General features: G+C 34.0%; 1 protein-coding gene across 9 annotated transcripts; it reads right to left on the reverse strand.

Moving 5' to 3' along the window:
- Positions 1 to 1467: 1467 nt before the first annotated feature.
- Positions 1468 to 16505, reverse strand: LOC105059492 (uncharacterized). Of its 9 annotated transcripts, none has more exons than XM_010942797.4 (8): positions 16326 to 16481; positions 14302 to 14402; positions 14056 to 14149; positions 11300 to 12177; positions 11033 to 11147; positions 8432 to 8527; positions 8227 to 8352; positions 1468 to 2571 (listed from the first exon to the last, which is right to left on the reverse strand). In XM_010942797.4, the coding sequence occupies exons 2-7, from the start codon at positions 14355 to 14357 to the stop codon at positions 8269 to 8271; spliced, it is 1323 nt and encodes a 440-aa protein (XP_010941099.1). In that variant the 5' UTR covers positions 14358 to 14402; positions 16326 to 16481; the 3' UTR covers positions 1468 to 2571; positions 8227 to 8268. The 9 variants fall into 9 exon arrangements, with proteins under 9 accessions (XP_010941099.1, XP_019710850.1, XP_019710851.1 ...); XM_019855291.3 differs by having other exon boundaries at positions 11033 to 11150; XM_019855292.3 differs by having other exon boundaries at positions 1468 to 2574; positions 11033 to 11150.
- Positions 16506 to 16799: the final 294 nt, after the last annotated feature.

A 16799-nucleotide genomic window follows, 5' to 3' on the forward strand; every position in this document is an offset into this window, starting at 1 on the left:
GGGCTTTTTGCAGGGTATTCAAGATCAAACTTTACATGATCAAACAGTTTTTCAGGCTGAAGCAAGTATCAACGGTTATTCTATAAGTTAGCTGAAAGTTAAAAATGGAGGTAACATATAGAGACAGATAATACGTCATTTTTTTGGTGTAAAAATGGTAATCCTATCAATATTTCATTGAGAGAATGAAAAAAATATACATAGTAGATCCACAAAGAAAGAGAAAAATAACCTTCCACAATTCTCTACGACCATTAATTAGGTAGTCAAGCTTATGTGGAGGTATTTGCAGAGCGAGAATTAGGTAGTCATGCTTATATGGCGAAGGTATTTGTAGAGAGAGAGAGAGAGAGAGAGCAGCTCAAACCACAAAAGTAGGGGGGAAGTGGGACACTTGAAATATATTAATGACTTGTTTGATTAGTAGGAATTTGAGAGGAGAAAGTGTGATTTATGGGAAGTAAAAAAAATTCCTCTTATTTGATTGAATTTTTCAAAAGAGAGATTAGAAAAAGGTCATTCCATGAAAATATAATTTTCATATTTTATGAAAAGAAAAATCCAAGGGCAAGATGAATTTTTTGAATTCCCATGAAATGAAAATTAGAGGCCCTTTTTCCTCAAAAATATCTTTTTAATATTTATATTAATAGTATTTGAATATTTATATTAATATAAAATATAATATATTAATATTAATATTAATATTATATTCATAATAATATAAAAATATTATATTTAAGAGAAATATTTATATAAAGTTTAGGAGCAAAAATATATGTTCTTCTATCTATTAAGGATATGATAGATATTTTACATAATTTTTTTTAAAAAAATAGATGTCCAACCAAACATAAACTGTCCTATAATAAACTATTTTTTCTTGATCAATCAAATAAGCCATAAGCCAAAACCAATTCCCAGACATCATATTCTCATGAATCAACTTTCCAAAAATAACATTGTAAAAAAGAAAAATTCTTCCCATGAAGCAAACGAGCCCTAAGAAAAAGTACCAGAAAAGTGGTCAAGTGGATGGAACACAAGATTTAGAAGGCCAAAAAAAGAGTCAAAAGAAAAGAAAAGGCAAGAAAAGGGAAAATGCAGAGCAACTGCAGGTAAAGCCACCACAGGAGGAGCATTCCAAGCTGCAAAGGTCTAAGAAGAAATTCTATGTAATTTCTTGTTTGAGCATGATATTATTACCTGCAATTTAGAAATTTTAAACAATTTGATTGAATCATGACCCAAACGCTTCCATCTGCTGCATAATTCCTAAGCCTCAACTACCAAAGAAGCGCAGTTTTACCAGCAAATCAAAAATATTATACGGAAATGGTTATGAAACAGATGAAAATACTGCTAAATTGTTCTGCTTTTCACCAAGATGCTTTGTTCTCCTTTAAAAAACTAATCAGGATAGCCAGGAAATGTAAAATCTGGACATAAATCTTCACTAGGGGCATGACATATAAACTGGAAATTGCCTTTTAACCATTACTGATTCTTGCCTCCAGAAACTGTTCTCCTTCCTGAATTCAACATCAAATAACAAATGTTGTGTTGCCATATCTTCTACCAAAATAGCCAAATCTAACCCTACATCTTAAATTATAAGAATTATGAAAATACTAATTGTAGTAGTAGCCTGACCTACAATGAGTTTACAAAATGCTGTTCATGGTGGCAAATTGAGTAGCTGCCTGTTCTGTAGAGATTTTGCCATCACTAGTCCAAAAAGAATGAAATGATTATTAAATTTAGAACACTGGCCACCATCAGAGCATCTCCATTAGGAGTCAAAGGGCGAGAAAATGAACCAGAGGAGCTTGGATAATATCTTGACTTCCAGCAGACAAATCAGAACCAAGTTTCTTTGCTTATGAACCAACATGGGTATTTTCCATGTTTCATCATATCTTCAAATATTTGAGCTTAAGAGTTATCTGATTTTGAGCGAAACATCCATAATCCCTATTCAACCTTTTGCAAAATCATGGCTTAATATAATATCAAATAGAACTCCTATGCTAGATCCCATTATGTCGCAACTTCACCAAGCTAATCTACCTCGAGGATAGTTTTATGAATAGAATATGCCTCCAGAAATTTTCTAGAAAAATTTCAGATACTATTTGTAGAAATTTGAACTTTTGCCATTTCAATCTGCCAATACAGGCCTCTCTTTCGCTTTCTTTACTTTGACCATCAACACTTTGCCGTTGTTGAAGTCCATGCTGCACTAGATAGTCTGAAAGCTGTCAATTAGAAATACTGCCTTACTTGTTTCGAAAGGAAACATAGAAGGACATGCTTTAGACATTTGGTAACACCAAGAAAGGAGACTGCCACAGCATAATGCAAAAGCATTCTCATTTTGCAAAGCAACTTTGAGGTTCTAACTTATTATGAATTAATTAAACTCCTTCAAATGAACCTTGGCACCAGTCCTTAAGAGTTCATCCAGGCTAGAAGTCTTCCACTCAGCAAATCGTCACATTAACTGCATTCTTAAGGGAAGAGGTAGCTGATCCAGGCTAGAAGTCTTCCTTTCAGCAAATAGTCCACAACCTGCTGTCATCATTCAGCAGGGCAGATCTGTTAGACATTTGATCATTTATCATTGTCTTCCTTAAGCACAAGATGGTGTTAGATAGCCAGCTGTTTTTCACCTGCTGTGAGTGTCAAATTTATTATAATGACCATTTATGCTAGTACAAAAAAACTAAGCCACGATGATCTTGACCACCCCTATACCTCTACAAATAACAGAAAAAAAAGACAGACATGGTAGCAGCAGCAAATGAGTTTATGAGCTTCACACTACAATCAGTTGCAATAAGGTTAACAGATCTTTTAGAAAACATTCTCAGAGACACATTACAAGAACAAGATGGCCCTGTTCTAGCTGACCAACTGGCATCTTCATTCCTCTACTTGTTACAATGAGAAGGTTTCTATTCCCTCATTTTACTTAAAGACCAGCATATATTCCTTTACTCCATATGTTCTTAGAGGAATGTCTAATATCATGAGATTACTGCTGGAAGCATTATCTTCTTGCCTCATGAACTATGCCACTTATTTTAGTTTTAAACAACTTCTTGAACATGATTTTAAGAATTACCAGACTGTTGGTGTTATTATAGGATTTCATAGATACCCCAAATTGTGATATTTAGAGTTGATTTTTGGAGATCATGATTCATCATACATGATGCTTGAATGATATAGTTAATCTATGAATTTCAGCTTATATTATCCGGACCCTTTTCATTTAGCCTGAAATATCTGCACCCCATGCTTAGATATGGAACTGGTATAACCCTTGGAAATGGGTCCATAAAAAGATTGTGTTTTTTATTTGCCATAGATATAGAAAGATTTTACATGTAGACATGCATACAAATACCAAATTCCATTTACAAAGATACTAGAGAGCAAGGTCGGCGGAACCGGTACCGATGGCCGGATCGGCCGGCAGTACGGTACGGCACGTCTCTATTCCGTTCCGAACCGAAGCGAACCGACGAAGGAAAACACGGACGAACCAGGGAAGAAAAAGAGAGAAAGAGAGAGAAGGAGGGAGGAAGAAAAAGAGGGAGGAAAATCTACCGGAGGGGCCGCCGGAGAGCCATTGTGGCCGTCGGACAGCAGAAAAGGCTCCCGCGGCTCCGCGCGGGGAACAGGGGCGATCCGCCCCTGTTTCTCGGGGCTTTTTTTTAAAAAAATCTTTTCAAAGTGAAGTCAGCAAAACCCTTGCCGGCTTTACTTAGGGCCCGTTCTTTTGTAGGTAAAAGATTTACCTATGAAACTATATTTTTCTGGATAAGTATTTCCCAGATAACATTTAGACAGGAAAATAACTTACCTATGTTCTTTTATACATGGGAAAGTGGCTTTGAAATCTGTTATCCATGTTCTTTTGCATTATTACTTTCTCGGGTAAGTTGCTAAACTTTATCCATATTTCCCATAATACCCTTTATGCTTCTTGGGTCAAATTTGATGATTTATTTATAAAGCTTAATTTTTTTTGTACCAAACTAAGTAATTTTTTTTGTACCAAACTAAGCTTTTAGTCTATACCAAATTATCCTAATATAATAAAATTATCAACTTCTAATAAAGATATATTTTATTAGTCTGAGTTATTAGGCATTAACGATAGAGGCATCGGAAACGAGAAAAAGGATATTTTAGGAATAAAATTAAGAGATCACTTTACCGGTTGATGGAAAAATCATTTAGCCATCCCCTGGATGGGTAAAATTTTTCTCCTATTTCATGGGTAAATGCCATCCATGAAAAATAATTTACCCATCTTGAAATCTGTGAGAACATGGGTAAGTTGGTCAATAGGAAAGTTGACCAACTTTTCCATGATATTTACCCACAAAAGAACGAGTCCTTAAGTGAAGCCGGCAAAACCCATGCCGACTTCACTTTGAAAAGGCTTTTTTAAAAAAAAGCCCCAAGAAACAGGGGCGGATCGCTCTTGTTCCCCGCGCGGAGCTGCAGGAGCCCTTTCCGCCGCCCGATGGCCACAGCTGCCCTCCGGCAGATTCCCCTCCCTCTTTTTCTTCCTCCCTCCCTCTCTCTCTATCTCTCTTTTTCTTCCCCGACACCGGCATGTGCCGTTTTGCATACCGAAACCGTCTCGGTTCTCCGTCGGGATGGTTCGGCACGCCCCGTACCGGGCAGTTCGATCCGGTACGGCATTCCTTGCTAGAGAGCTTAACTACCATCCATCAAATTACATATTGAATTCGGGATCTCCTTGGACTCTCACAACTCCAGGAATAAGAAGTCCCAAAATTTCCCTAGGAGGTGCATAAGTCTCTTGCTACCAAATTACTAGCAAGTACCGACAGCTTCGATTTCAATTATTGATATACAAACTTGGCACAACACTTTCTTGGACCAAGCAATGGTGGAATCTAAATGCATCTCATCAAACATCTCAAAAAAAAGTTTATGCCCCATTTGTGCAAAGAAAAAAGTGCAAAACTCTTGGAGTATTTCCTGGGGGACTGAAACATGATAATGCAACTTTGAACCTAGTGAAGCAATGCCTAGCCATGACATCCTAAGGGGCTGTTTGGTTGCCTATGTTCGAGCCTCAAATGTTGCATCAAATGCAGGCAACTGAGTTGCATCCTAGCATCCTTTCACTGCAACCAGAGATGCAGTCAAAATGATCACTTCTCCAGATGCGGGCTCTAAAGGGCTGTCATCACTTTCCTTCAATAATCATATGATAATAATATAACTATGATTATAATAACATATTATCATAATTCTAATTATAATAACTCTCATATAATAAAATAATGATGAGTATGATAATATCATATAGTGATAATGAATAATTATATAATATATAATTATAATATATTACATAATTATAAATAACAAATAAGAGCTAGACTTGGCTACACTCGAATGTAATTATAGTATGAAGATAGCATAAACATAATAATTATTATTTCAATAAGATGACAATAATTACTATAATATATTATATTATCAACACTAATTAATTATTAAAATAGTATGATATTCAAGATATTATAATATAATATATAATATTATAGTGTTATGTATAACTACATTATATTAAATATATTATGTTATATTATATTATAATATCTTATATTATATATTGTATTATTATATAAGGAAGATTTGGATAAGGTCGATCGAATTTGGACTTAGATAAAATCAGGTCAAAACTGGACAATGAAGATCTTGCATCGATGATCCAAGCCGTTGGATATGATCTATTACCTCAAAATTACTTGTACACCAAAAATCATATGATTTGAAGACCCCCAATCTATGTATCAAGTAATCAAAAAATATATTTAATTCAATTTTATTTAGGCTATCCAATTTTTGACCACTTGATGCACAGGCTAAGGTCTCTAAATCATATGATTTTTTATGTGCAAGCAGTTTTGAGGTAGTAGCTCACATTCAACGGCTTGGATCATTGATGTAGGACCTCTATTACAGAGTTTTGATCTGATCGGATTTGAGTCCAAATCCGATCAACCTGATTCTAGTCTAGCTCTTATTATATTATCTTGTTTTATATTATATATGATGTTGTAATCATTTATTGAAATATATTATATGATAGCATAAGATGACATTATAATATGTTATAATATATTAAATTATGATAATATACAACATAATGTAGTAATATTATAATAATTATAGAACGTGATAATATGCCATCATAATATTAGTGAAGGCAATTTTACCATGTCAGTTGCAAGCTAATCACATCTTCCCCACATCAAACAACCAAACACAGGATTGCAATTGTAGTTTTCAGATGCAAGCAAGACAAAAAAAACACTTGCAACACAAATATGGCACTTAGTCGCAGTTGCATCTCGAAATATACGCATCTAGAAAAACAGGCGACCAAACAGCTCTTGAGCCACTTAGACAGGTGCCAAGGCATGATGCAATCCATTTTGGTGCCTACCATGCAGTCCATACATAGATAATAGTTGCATGGTGCCATGGACCCTATGTACATGAACCACTTATATACAACGTCTGAAAGTCTACCCTAGATTTCTTCACCACCTCTAGAAATTAATAAGGTGATTCCAATTACTGTCAAAATAATGATTATCCTAAGTTCTAATCCTAAAGATATTTAATGTACCACAGTTCTGTGTGAAAACTTTGTTACCGTCAAAATGACCTCTCCCAGAATATCCCAATAATTAGATTTTATAATTGACTTACATATATCCAAAACTCCCATCTAATATCAAACAACTAAATTTATGTTCTATGTATCTTAGGACTCCTATCTTGGTTATCTCTAAGCATTGAGTTAGTTTTGTAACAGAGAATGATGCTGCTAGTTTGTGATGGTAATTCGTATGAGATTCAATTGATGCGATAGAATCTCATTTCACTTTGGAAAATGCAAACTCAAAAAAGTAATTCTAAATAAGAGGAAATTGAGCTAAATAATTCTCATATTACTGAAGAGCCCTGCAGTACTGATGCTAGATGAAGCTACCAGTGCTCTGGATGGAGAATCTGAGAGAATAATCATGAGTGCTATAGGATCAAAGAAATGGGGTAGACAAAGTATGCCATTGTGCAGAACCACTCAAATTACAGTTGCTCATAGGCTTTCAATGGTGATTAGTTCATACGTAATTGTAGTAACGGACAAGGGTAAGGTGGTTGAGATGGGAAACCATACAACCTTAATTGCAACAACTAGTGGCACTTATTCAAAATTGATCCCTCCAAAAACCCAGATGGAAGATTAATTGAGTTGTAAAATAATAAGTTTGAAGTTCATCAAGTGTTTTTTTTTTTTTTTTGTTTATATGATAGGGATATCACATGAATTCTGAAGATGCCTAGATGAGCACTATAGTAAAAGAAAGATACATACATACATACATACATATATATATAGATCTATATATATACATACATATATATATACATACATACATATATATACATATATATACATCTATATATATATATATAGATGTATATATATGTATAGATATGTGTGTGTGTGTGTATGTATGTGTGTGTGTGTGTGTGTGTGTGTGTGTGTGTATAGATATGTGTGTGTGTGTGTGTATATATATATATATACATACATATATATATATATATATGTAATATATCTATATATATATATATAGATGTATATATATGTATAGATATGTGTGTGTGTGTGTGTGTGTGTATGTATGTATGTATGTATGTATGTATAGATGTATATATATGTATAGATATGTGTATATATATGTATAGATATGTGTGTGTGTGTGTGTATACATATATATATATGTATAGATATGTATGTATGTATGTATGTATATATATATATGTATAGATATGTATGTATGTATGTATGTATGTATATATATAGATATGTATGTGTATATATATATATACATATATATATATATATATATATATATATATATATAGATATGTATGTATATATACATACATATAGATATATATAGATACATATATGTATGTACACACACACACACACACACACACATATATATATATATACATACATATATATATATATATATATATATATATATATATATAATATTTTTAGCATAGTGACCATGAAATGATACAACGAAATCATGGGTCAAGAGAATAATAATTGTCAGATCCTCATATTCAAATAATAATTACCTTAGATGGGTCCACGCATTCATTTTCTTAACAATCATCCTCCTAGAATTTAATTAATATGCTATCAATAGTCTTGAGCTGCTCCATCTCTTCTCCATTGGCAACCCCAGGATCAACATAGCACAGCTAAAACAATAAAATATATGTTAGATGGTTAACAGGATAAGTTAGTCGTGACGTGGGAAAATTATTATATCCATATGACCTGATACTGGGGCATTTTCAGTGTCTGAACCCCTCTTTTTATCAGCTGCTGCCATCCATTTCTCTCTCTAAGACATCGTTCTAAAGCTGCTGTTCTCTGTGAGCATCAACCAAAATGGAGATTTTGGGAAGCAATAATACAAGAAACTCCTAAATAATATAAATAAAAACTATCAATGAAAAAACTAGTAAGTTGGTGGAAAGGATTTTGAATTCTTTCACCTGCCTTAGTAAGAATATTCATCATGGACAAGCAAGATTTAGGAAGAAAAGTATGACCGAAAGACAAGTCTTCTAATATAAGCTGAGTTTAAGCATATGAGACAATAGAAAAAACTGAGCTTTTGCATTTCTGGAAGTACATATATCTGCACAGCCAACCACCCTTGCACCATGCAGACATGCCCAGAAACAAATTTTGTCAGGTAGTAATATATTCATTCAATGTTCTGCTTAAAATTACCCAAAACAATTGTCCAGAGCTTACCTTCCAGCATCAACAACAGATGTTAAATCATGACTTTGTGTCACGTTATATTCATTAACCTAAGGGCTTTCATCATAGTTGATCTTATTTAATTTCAATTTAAATTGGTCTTTAAGCTGCTCTTCCTTGCATAAAATTGTAACATGCCTTCTGCCTTCACCTTGTTAGGAAAAAAAAATGGTTCACCATATTATCAGATTTATAACACCCAAGAGATCAACTACTGACAGATATTCTCTTTTTTCAAGAGTTAGGTACAATCTTGAATCTATGAATATGTGTCAATATCTTGACTATTGTCAATCATTTGAACTCTAAAATAACAAATATGAAACCATGCAAATGACTTTGTTCTTCTGCATATGTTACTTTTGATGATTTCTCAAACTTCTGTTTGCAGTAGATAATTCTTTTGCTGCAATGGTTCTTATTGGCAATTGTAACAGCAAAACGATTACTTTGTGATATGTCATAGATGTCAGTATTCCCTATTTAAGTATCTTTCAAATAGAGCACAGTAAGAAAATATAAACCAACTTCCTGATCAAGTGCTGAAATCAAAAGATGTTACTATGAGTATCACGTACTAAAAGAAGTAACAAATGCAAAGGACTTTATAAGCACTAGATTGGCTCTGATTATTAAAAGAATGCTTTAAGGCATGTTTAATTGCCAAGGGGTACAATCAACCTCAAGAAATCACTTTAAGAAAAGATGGCTTACACAGTAGCAATTAATAAACAACTCTTCAAGCTTAACAAACAACAATTTTTTTTATCACTATAACTACTATGATCAATCCCTATCTGCATTTATAATTTATATAAGGATAAAAACATTTTTATTTAATTCAGAGTCTTAAATCCAAGAAAGAATCTCAGTTGTGAAAGGAATGAAAGAGCTAGTGCACCAATCCTCATCATTACTACATCTATATTGATTCAGTTCTTTGTAGATACCCTTTTGCTCTATAGAATTATTGAAAGTATAATCACTGCATAATTTACCAATTAGGTAGCTGACATATGTTGTCCAAGTTGTCTTGGTGAAATTGGTTCTCTCTTATTTATGCAATGTATTGAAGTTTAGTAGCTTGGAAGGCAGATTGCTATAGTTGAGAACGTTTACTCTGTTTCAAAGTTTGTGTTTATCTACTATTTCAACTAATATATGACTTTCTTTAAACTAAAATAGTGGTAGGCAAAACTGATCAAAGCAGAAGGAAATGTTAGTGGAAGGGAGTACCACCTAAGAGTGAGGGAGTTAATTTAATTGACTGAGACAGATTATGCAAAAATGAAGGCAGGAAGGGTCTTAATATTATAGTTATTGATATAGCTTTGATAAGCAAATGGTGCTGGAAGATGGAATAAGTAGCAATCATTACAGGAAAAGAAGGTTGAAGTCAGATAAACAATTACAATGTGGAGACCACCAGATCCATTCTAGTTTTAGCTCTAAAGACTTCATAATTGATTTGGTTACTAAAGATGGATGTTGAAGAATACTGTTAAAATTTTATAACAAAAAGAAATGGATAAAGACAAGAAGATTTAAACATCTTCATTCCTTGGAATTCATGAAAAATGGTTTCAGTTTCACTGCTCATCCTTCATTCTTGAGTCTATTATGCTATGCATTTGCAAATGCAAGGACATGACAACAGTTATTCCAGTGCATCTTCAGATTGAAAATGCTAAATAAGACATTCTTAGTTTTGAAATCATGGTTTGCTGTACCTCCCCATACCTCCTGATATGGGCCATACCATACCCTCCCGATACACCATACTGCCCCATACAGACGCTACTGTATCGTACCATAACGCATACTAACACTATAATAAGATTTTATTGGTATGGGGTTTGGTACCAAAATGGCAAAACTTGTTTGAAATGTTTATTCCATATTAATACATTCAGGACCAATTTGATTTCTGGGCTTCCAATATTCCGGATTTCCAATTAGTCGGAAAGAAAGCCAAAGCAACTTTAAATGGTAACCTGGATGTCATCAATCACTTTGTCTGACCATCTAAGATAAACATCTCTAATACATCAATATGAGTACCACAAAATGCAACAGAATACAATAACAAAGTATAGCATAACTTACATGGGCAGGGTCTAAAACCAAGAGAACGAATTGGTTTTGTGATTCATGCACTCTCCTTTGCATTTGAATCCCGACAATAGTTCGTGAGTGGCCGTCATACTGGAAGTACAAAGGCCTGCTAATGGAAACCCATAATTAAGTGTTACTTCATCAAAGCAACTCTAACTATGTGAGAGAATATAACAGATATAAAAAGCATAAAATTGTTTATAGGAAAACAGTTCCAACTAGTATATGTAGGAACAGATATGGCAAGAGTGAACTCACGTTTTATTACTGATAAGGACATGTTCAGAATTGCCCAATCTGTCGCCAATATCACTTCTAAAATAGTTCCAGACCCAATCAACAAGAACGTCATGACCATTGATCTTCCTTTTATATTTATTGGAACCATCACCATTTATCGTAGTAACTTTGGGATGTCCAGCTAAATAATGACGTTCTTGCCAAGAATTTTTGTATGACGAAGGACCTACTTGAAAATCATCACACTTTGTGCGGAGCAAAAACTTATCCATTGGCCCATAAACTTGTTTCTCTATCTTTTTTCCTTTAGATTCTCCATTATTTAGTTGCTTTGACAAGGCTGTAGTGTCAAAATCTACAATTCTTGCTCGAAGCCCAAAAGAACGGAAGAGTGTGGCACACTCAGTAGTTCCAATCCATTTCTTAGAGCCATAAATTTTATGGTCAAATGACTTTGAGCCAAAAGTATCAAAACCTCTTTCCCAAGCAATCTCAAGCCACCTCTGCAGTGAGGGAATATCAGGAACAAATCCTGAACCAGCAAACAGAACATCTCTAGCTTCTTGTCTCTGTGTTAATAAATGAGAGCTAAGCATTTGAATATTACGCCATCCACAGCCCCAACCAGCATCTTCTGACTCGATACTCTGATAGTGATCTATGTGGCCTGATACTATGCTTCTTGAATTTTCACTTTCTAATTCCAAGCATCTCCTCAACAAAGCCATAAGACCACCTTCAACCTCATAGAAGGTGCTTCTAATTTGCAAACCCACCAAACTAGATATTTCTTCATCAAGAATTTTCCTATATGCAGATGAACTATGGTCAATGCTTGTTTCTGGTGTTCTTCCGGAACAAACAACAAATGGTTCCCCATAATTCGCTGGCTTATCCTGCAAATAAGCAATTTTGAACTGAACTAGTACATTTACATAATTTTGGGAAAAGCAATCTCAAACACATTCAGCTAAAGTATTCTTAAAGCAAGTTACTTTCAAGGAAAGGAAAATTTTCATTCAGACACATCTAAAAACTTAAGTTAATTGAATTTGAGCTGAAAAAAGGAAACATGTTCGAGAAATATAATTCATGACTTATAGCCACACTGTTTTTTTGGTACAAATTTATAGCCACGCTTTACTAACCAAGTCAGCAGAGAATGTTGAGCTAGATTAAATAGTTCTATATCCTCTCTAGGTTTTGAACCTAAAGTTGATAGAAGGAACAATTTTCTTATGATAATAAAAATGGGGTAAAGTTAAAATTCAACATTCATCTAAGTTGATTCTCAAATTTTCTTCATAAATAACATTGATTACTGATCAGTGCATCATGTACCTGGATTCTGGCTTATTATTTAAACTGGAATCCAAAACACTGGCATTTTGAAGCATATCATTAAAAGAAATTCAGACTTCTAGTTTGAAAAAGAAACTGAAACCTAAACAACTTTCATCATGTTAGTTATGCTTAGTCCCATGGTGACAAACTCTCTTTAGCTTGAACGGGATAAGCAAGGCCAATCTCATCCATCTGTTGTCAGCTAACTGGTTCCCACTTGTAAATTATTGTTTTAGTAGATACCATATCCTTCATCAAAATATGAGATTTCCCAATGTAAATCAAAGTTCTAGTTTCTTCATTGGTGCCTTATCACATCCATCATAATCTCTTTAAATTTCAAACCTTACGTTTAAACACTGAAAATTTTTCTCTAATGTGCTTATATTTAACTTTGATGTTCATGCTACACCATAGATCCACCTCAACATCTTCATTTCTGTTGTACTTATCTTATATGTTGTAAATTATGCATTAACATGGGACACCTTGACAATTTGCCCATGCAATGATACATACACATATACATACATAAACATGTACATAGATGCATACCTATGTGTATACACATATAAGAAAGAAATTGACTTGGCTACATTCGACTAGATCTCCATCAAATCTTGTCAGGTCTAGATCGGATGGTAGGGATCCCATATGGATGATCAAAGCTGTTGGATGTAATCCACTACATCTAAATTGTTTACATACAAAAAATCATGTGATTTGGAGATGCCTAATCCATACATCAATTGGTCAAAAAATTAGATAGTTTAAATAACACGAGTGACAAGATAATAAATATTTTTCTCCATATCAAATGATTTTCAATATATAAGTAGTCTAGAAATAGTGAATCATATCCAATAGTTCGGATCATCATCCCATTGAGAGACTTGGCTACATTGGAGTAGATCTCCACTTAGATCTAGTTATGTCTAGATTGGGCGATGAGGTTCCTACATTACCACCTCTAAACCGCTTACATACCAAAAGTCATATGATTTGAAGACCTCTAATTTGTGCATCAAGTAATTAATATAACATTTATTGTTCCGTCATCCGTGTTATTTGAACCATCCAATTTTTTGACCACTTAATGCATAGGCTATGGATCTCCAAATCATATGATTTCTTATGTATAGATAATTTAAAGATAGTAGATCACATCCAACAACTTGAATCATCGATATAGGAACCCCACCATCCGATCTAGACTAAACAGGAGTTGAGTGGAGAGCCACTCGAGCACAGCCAAGTCACATACCCATGCACACACATGCCATACACGCACCAAACACATACACAATGAAAGTGCTCTCCAAAAAATTGTGAGCACACACACGCACACCCCGATGCATGCACACACAAAGAAGGGTTCTTAGAAAATTGCAAATGCAACAACCTTTAAAACAACATCCACAAAAGCCTACCCTCTTTCTAGGACTTGGTGGAGCTAGCGCAAGTTGTTGTGCCAATGCCATGTCTCTTTCAAGTTCGTCCTCTACAAAGTGATTGTTGGCATGCCTGTATGTGTTCCATGATGAAACAAGCATCAACTACAACATCACGGAAACTTTTGTTTAATAGTAAAGTATACATATTCTGGAAATGCATCAATAAACACTAAACAATAGCAGTTCGCAAAATGCTAAACTGTTGGAAAGGACAACTCGTACCATTCCAGTTCAGTGAAGGGAACAGTCATATGACAAAAGGGACAAGAAGAAAACATTCTTGTCGTTGAATTTTTATATCATAGCAATCAACGAATTTTCACCTGATAACCCAAAAAAGAAACTAATATTTAATTCAAACTTCAAAAAAGTTTGAAATAGAAATTAATGCTTTTTTCCAAACATAAATTAACAGACTCAGTTGACGACCTGTGGTGGTTTTGGATTTTTAAATATTGCAATAATATCATTGGTTCAGAGCAATAAAGAAATCTTTAATTTGCATAATATATGCACTTAAGAACATTTCCTCCATGCATGAAAATATAAGCATAATATTACAAATCTACTACATCCAACAAAGCAAACAAAATTTTGCATATGCATACCACTATTATAAGACCATGCACAATTATTTTAGAAATGAAAAGCATTTTTTCCTTTGTTTCCTCAGAAAAGAGTTGAGTTGAGGCCAACTCAATTTCACTGAGAAAATGAAAGAACAAAGATTTAAGATTCTCTAGAGGAGGTGGGGGAAGGAAGAGACAATGGATAGAACAAAAGGAGTGGAGGGGTATCACATGAAGATTATAAGTCAATTTTTCATTTTTGAGCAGGTTGAATATTAGATAAATACTTTTGCACTTGTAGAGCGACTTCCTTTGATCTAGCAAGGAACCTAATGTGCATATGGAAAAAAGAATGGAGGCTTGCTAAAGTAGTAGTTTTGCATTCTACAACAGGTCTAGTTTATTTCAACTATTAAATGAGTTGTAGTACTTCATGAAGTGACTTTAGTCTGTATGGTAAGAAATTGTTAAATCTCATTCCTAGAGAAATTATGGAGAAAGCAAATGATAAGGCAAAGAAGATGGCTGAAATTGCGAAAAGGGGAAAAAGAGTGGGGAAGAAAAGAAAAGGCACCACAAGGTTAGAAAGTGAGCTGTCTCATAAAAACTAGGAGAATGTTAAGAAAACATCGAGGTATGTAATGATACATGGTCATATTGTATCTCCAATTGATGGATTTCCAATGACCGGGAGAACATATAACAAGCTTATGCAGGAAGGCCTACAGAAAATTAAAAAATGGCAAAGATGTTAAAGATTTGCATTTAAGGATTGAGGACTTCCAAATATTGCCGGTTCGTACAAATATCATTCAACCTAGGATAGCCTAGGAGAGATCTTGAGGACAAATTCTTAACAGGGGAGAGATATTAACATGAACCAATTAGCATAATGTTCTTTAAAAAACATTTCCAACAACAGCATGAGGCTCCATGGTTAAGTACGGAAGGAGTGCAGGTATGCAAAGAATGAGGAAAAAGAAAAATTGAAATAGATACATGTCAATGCGATGCATTGGAAGCACGGTATGATTCATCCTTGCCACCAGCTCCTTTTTTTTTCCCTTCAAAAAAGCATTCTGTGCATTGATCTGTTCATCATGCATCTAAAATAAGCAACATTACTTTTCCATTAAAATTTCCTGATCGGTGCTTTCTTATTATCTTCTATCTCTACGAAAGGCCGAGCGTATCTTTTTTGCTGTGTACTATGCAGCTGATTTCCTTCTCAAATCAAATAGCAACAGTGTAATTCTATCATACTCTAATGAAATGAATCGATGGGGGATTCCAAACAAAGGGAATAAGAGAAAGAACGAAAGAAAGAGGAAAAAAAAGCATAATTCTATCAAACAAATTCCATCCAACACCAAGATGGACACATTAATTTTGCTCCAACGGGAAAATCTTCAAGCCCTAAATCCGACATATCAATTGCTACTTACAACAACATAGAACTAAAAATTTATCCCACTCTTCAACTCAACCCCAAAACCACAAAAATCAACAAACAACTGCATTCCCGAACATTTTTGTTTTAAAAAAATGGAAATCAAACTACTTTTCTTCAATATCAAAACTGCCAACTTCCAAATAAAGGCAAGAAAAGTGCTTATAAACTAAAAACAATCTTTGAAAGTAATGTATTCATAACATGGATGTCACCAGCATGCATACCCGATTGCAGGAAGAAAAAAGACGCGAATGTTGGCGAGGAGGGGCATCGTTTGGAAAAAGAGAGTACGGATTTAATTGGAACTTATTCCTGGACTTCCAGACCAGTCCAGCCCCAGGCGTCGAAGTTTCGGCTTTGGGTTTGGTCAATCTAATAGAGGTGTAGCATCCAAGTCTCCACAATAACGCCTTGCCTTGGTTGGGAGTTTAGAAAAGAAAAGAAAAAAAAAACTAATAAAAAGAAAAAAATATTTTTTTTGATTAATTTTTTTTTAAAAAAATTTGATTAAAAATAAAAAAAATATTACAAATTTTTTACTATTATATTTTTGAAAAGAATAAATCTAAAAAAAAATCAAAAAGAATCTAATCTTTTAATTTTTTTCATTTTTCCTTTTGTTTTCATTGATTTTTTTTTTCCATTCCACAGGAGTTCAATCAGATGGAAGACTTGAATGGGAGGCTTGAAATAAGTCT

This window comes from Elaeis guineensis, chromosome 16 (genome assembly GCF_000442705.2).
Source record: "Elaeis guineensis isolate ETL-2024a chromosome 16, EG11, whole genome shotgun sequence".
Lineage (NCBI taxonomy): Eukaryota > Viridiplantae > Streptophyta > Magnoliopsida > Arecales > Arecaceae > Elaeis > Elaeis guineensis.

Excerpts from the sequence above, each read along its gene's own strand:
- LOC105059492 (XM_019855291.3), bottom strand. The coding sequence starts at position 14,357 with ATGTTTTCTTCTTGTCCCTTTTGTCATATGACTGTTCCCTTCACTGAA. Across the intron at positions 11,151-11,299 it reads GTCCTTATCAGTAATAAAAC|CAGGCCTTTGTACTTCCAGT; the intron begins GTGAGTTCACTC and ends GGTTTCCATTAG. Across the intron at positions 8,353-8,431 it reads TGAAAATGCCCCAGTATCAG|CTGTGCTATGTTGATCCTGG; the intron begins GTCATATGGATA and ends TTATTGTTTTAG.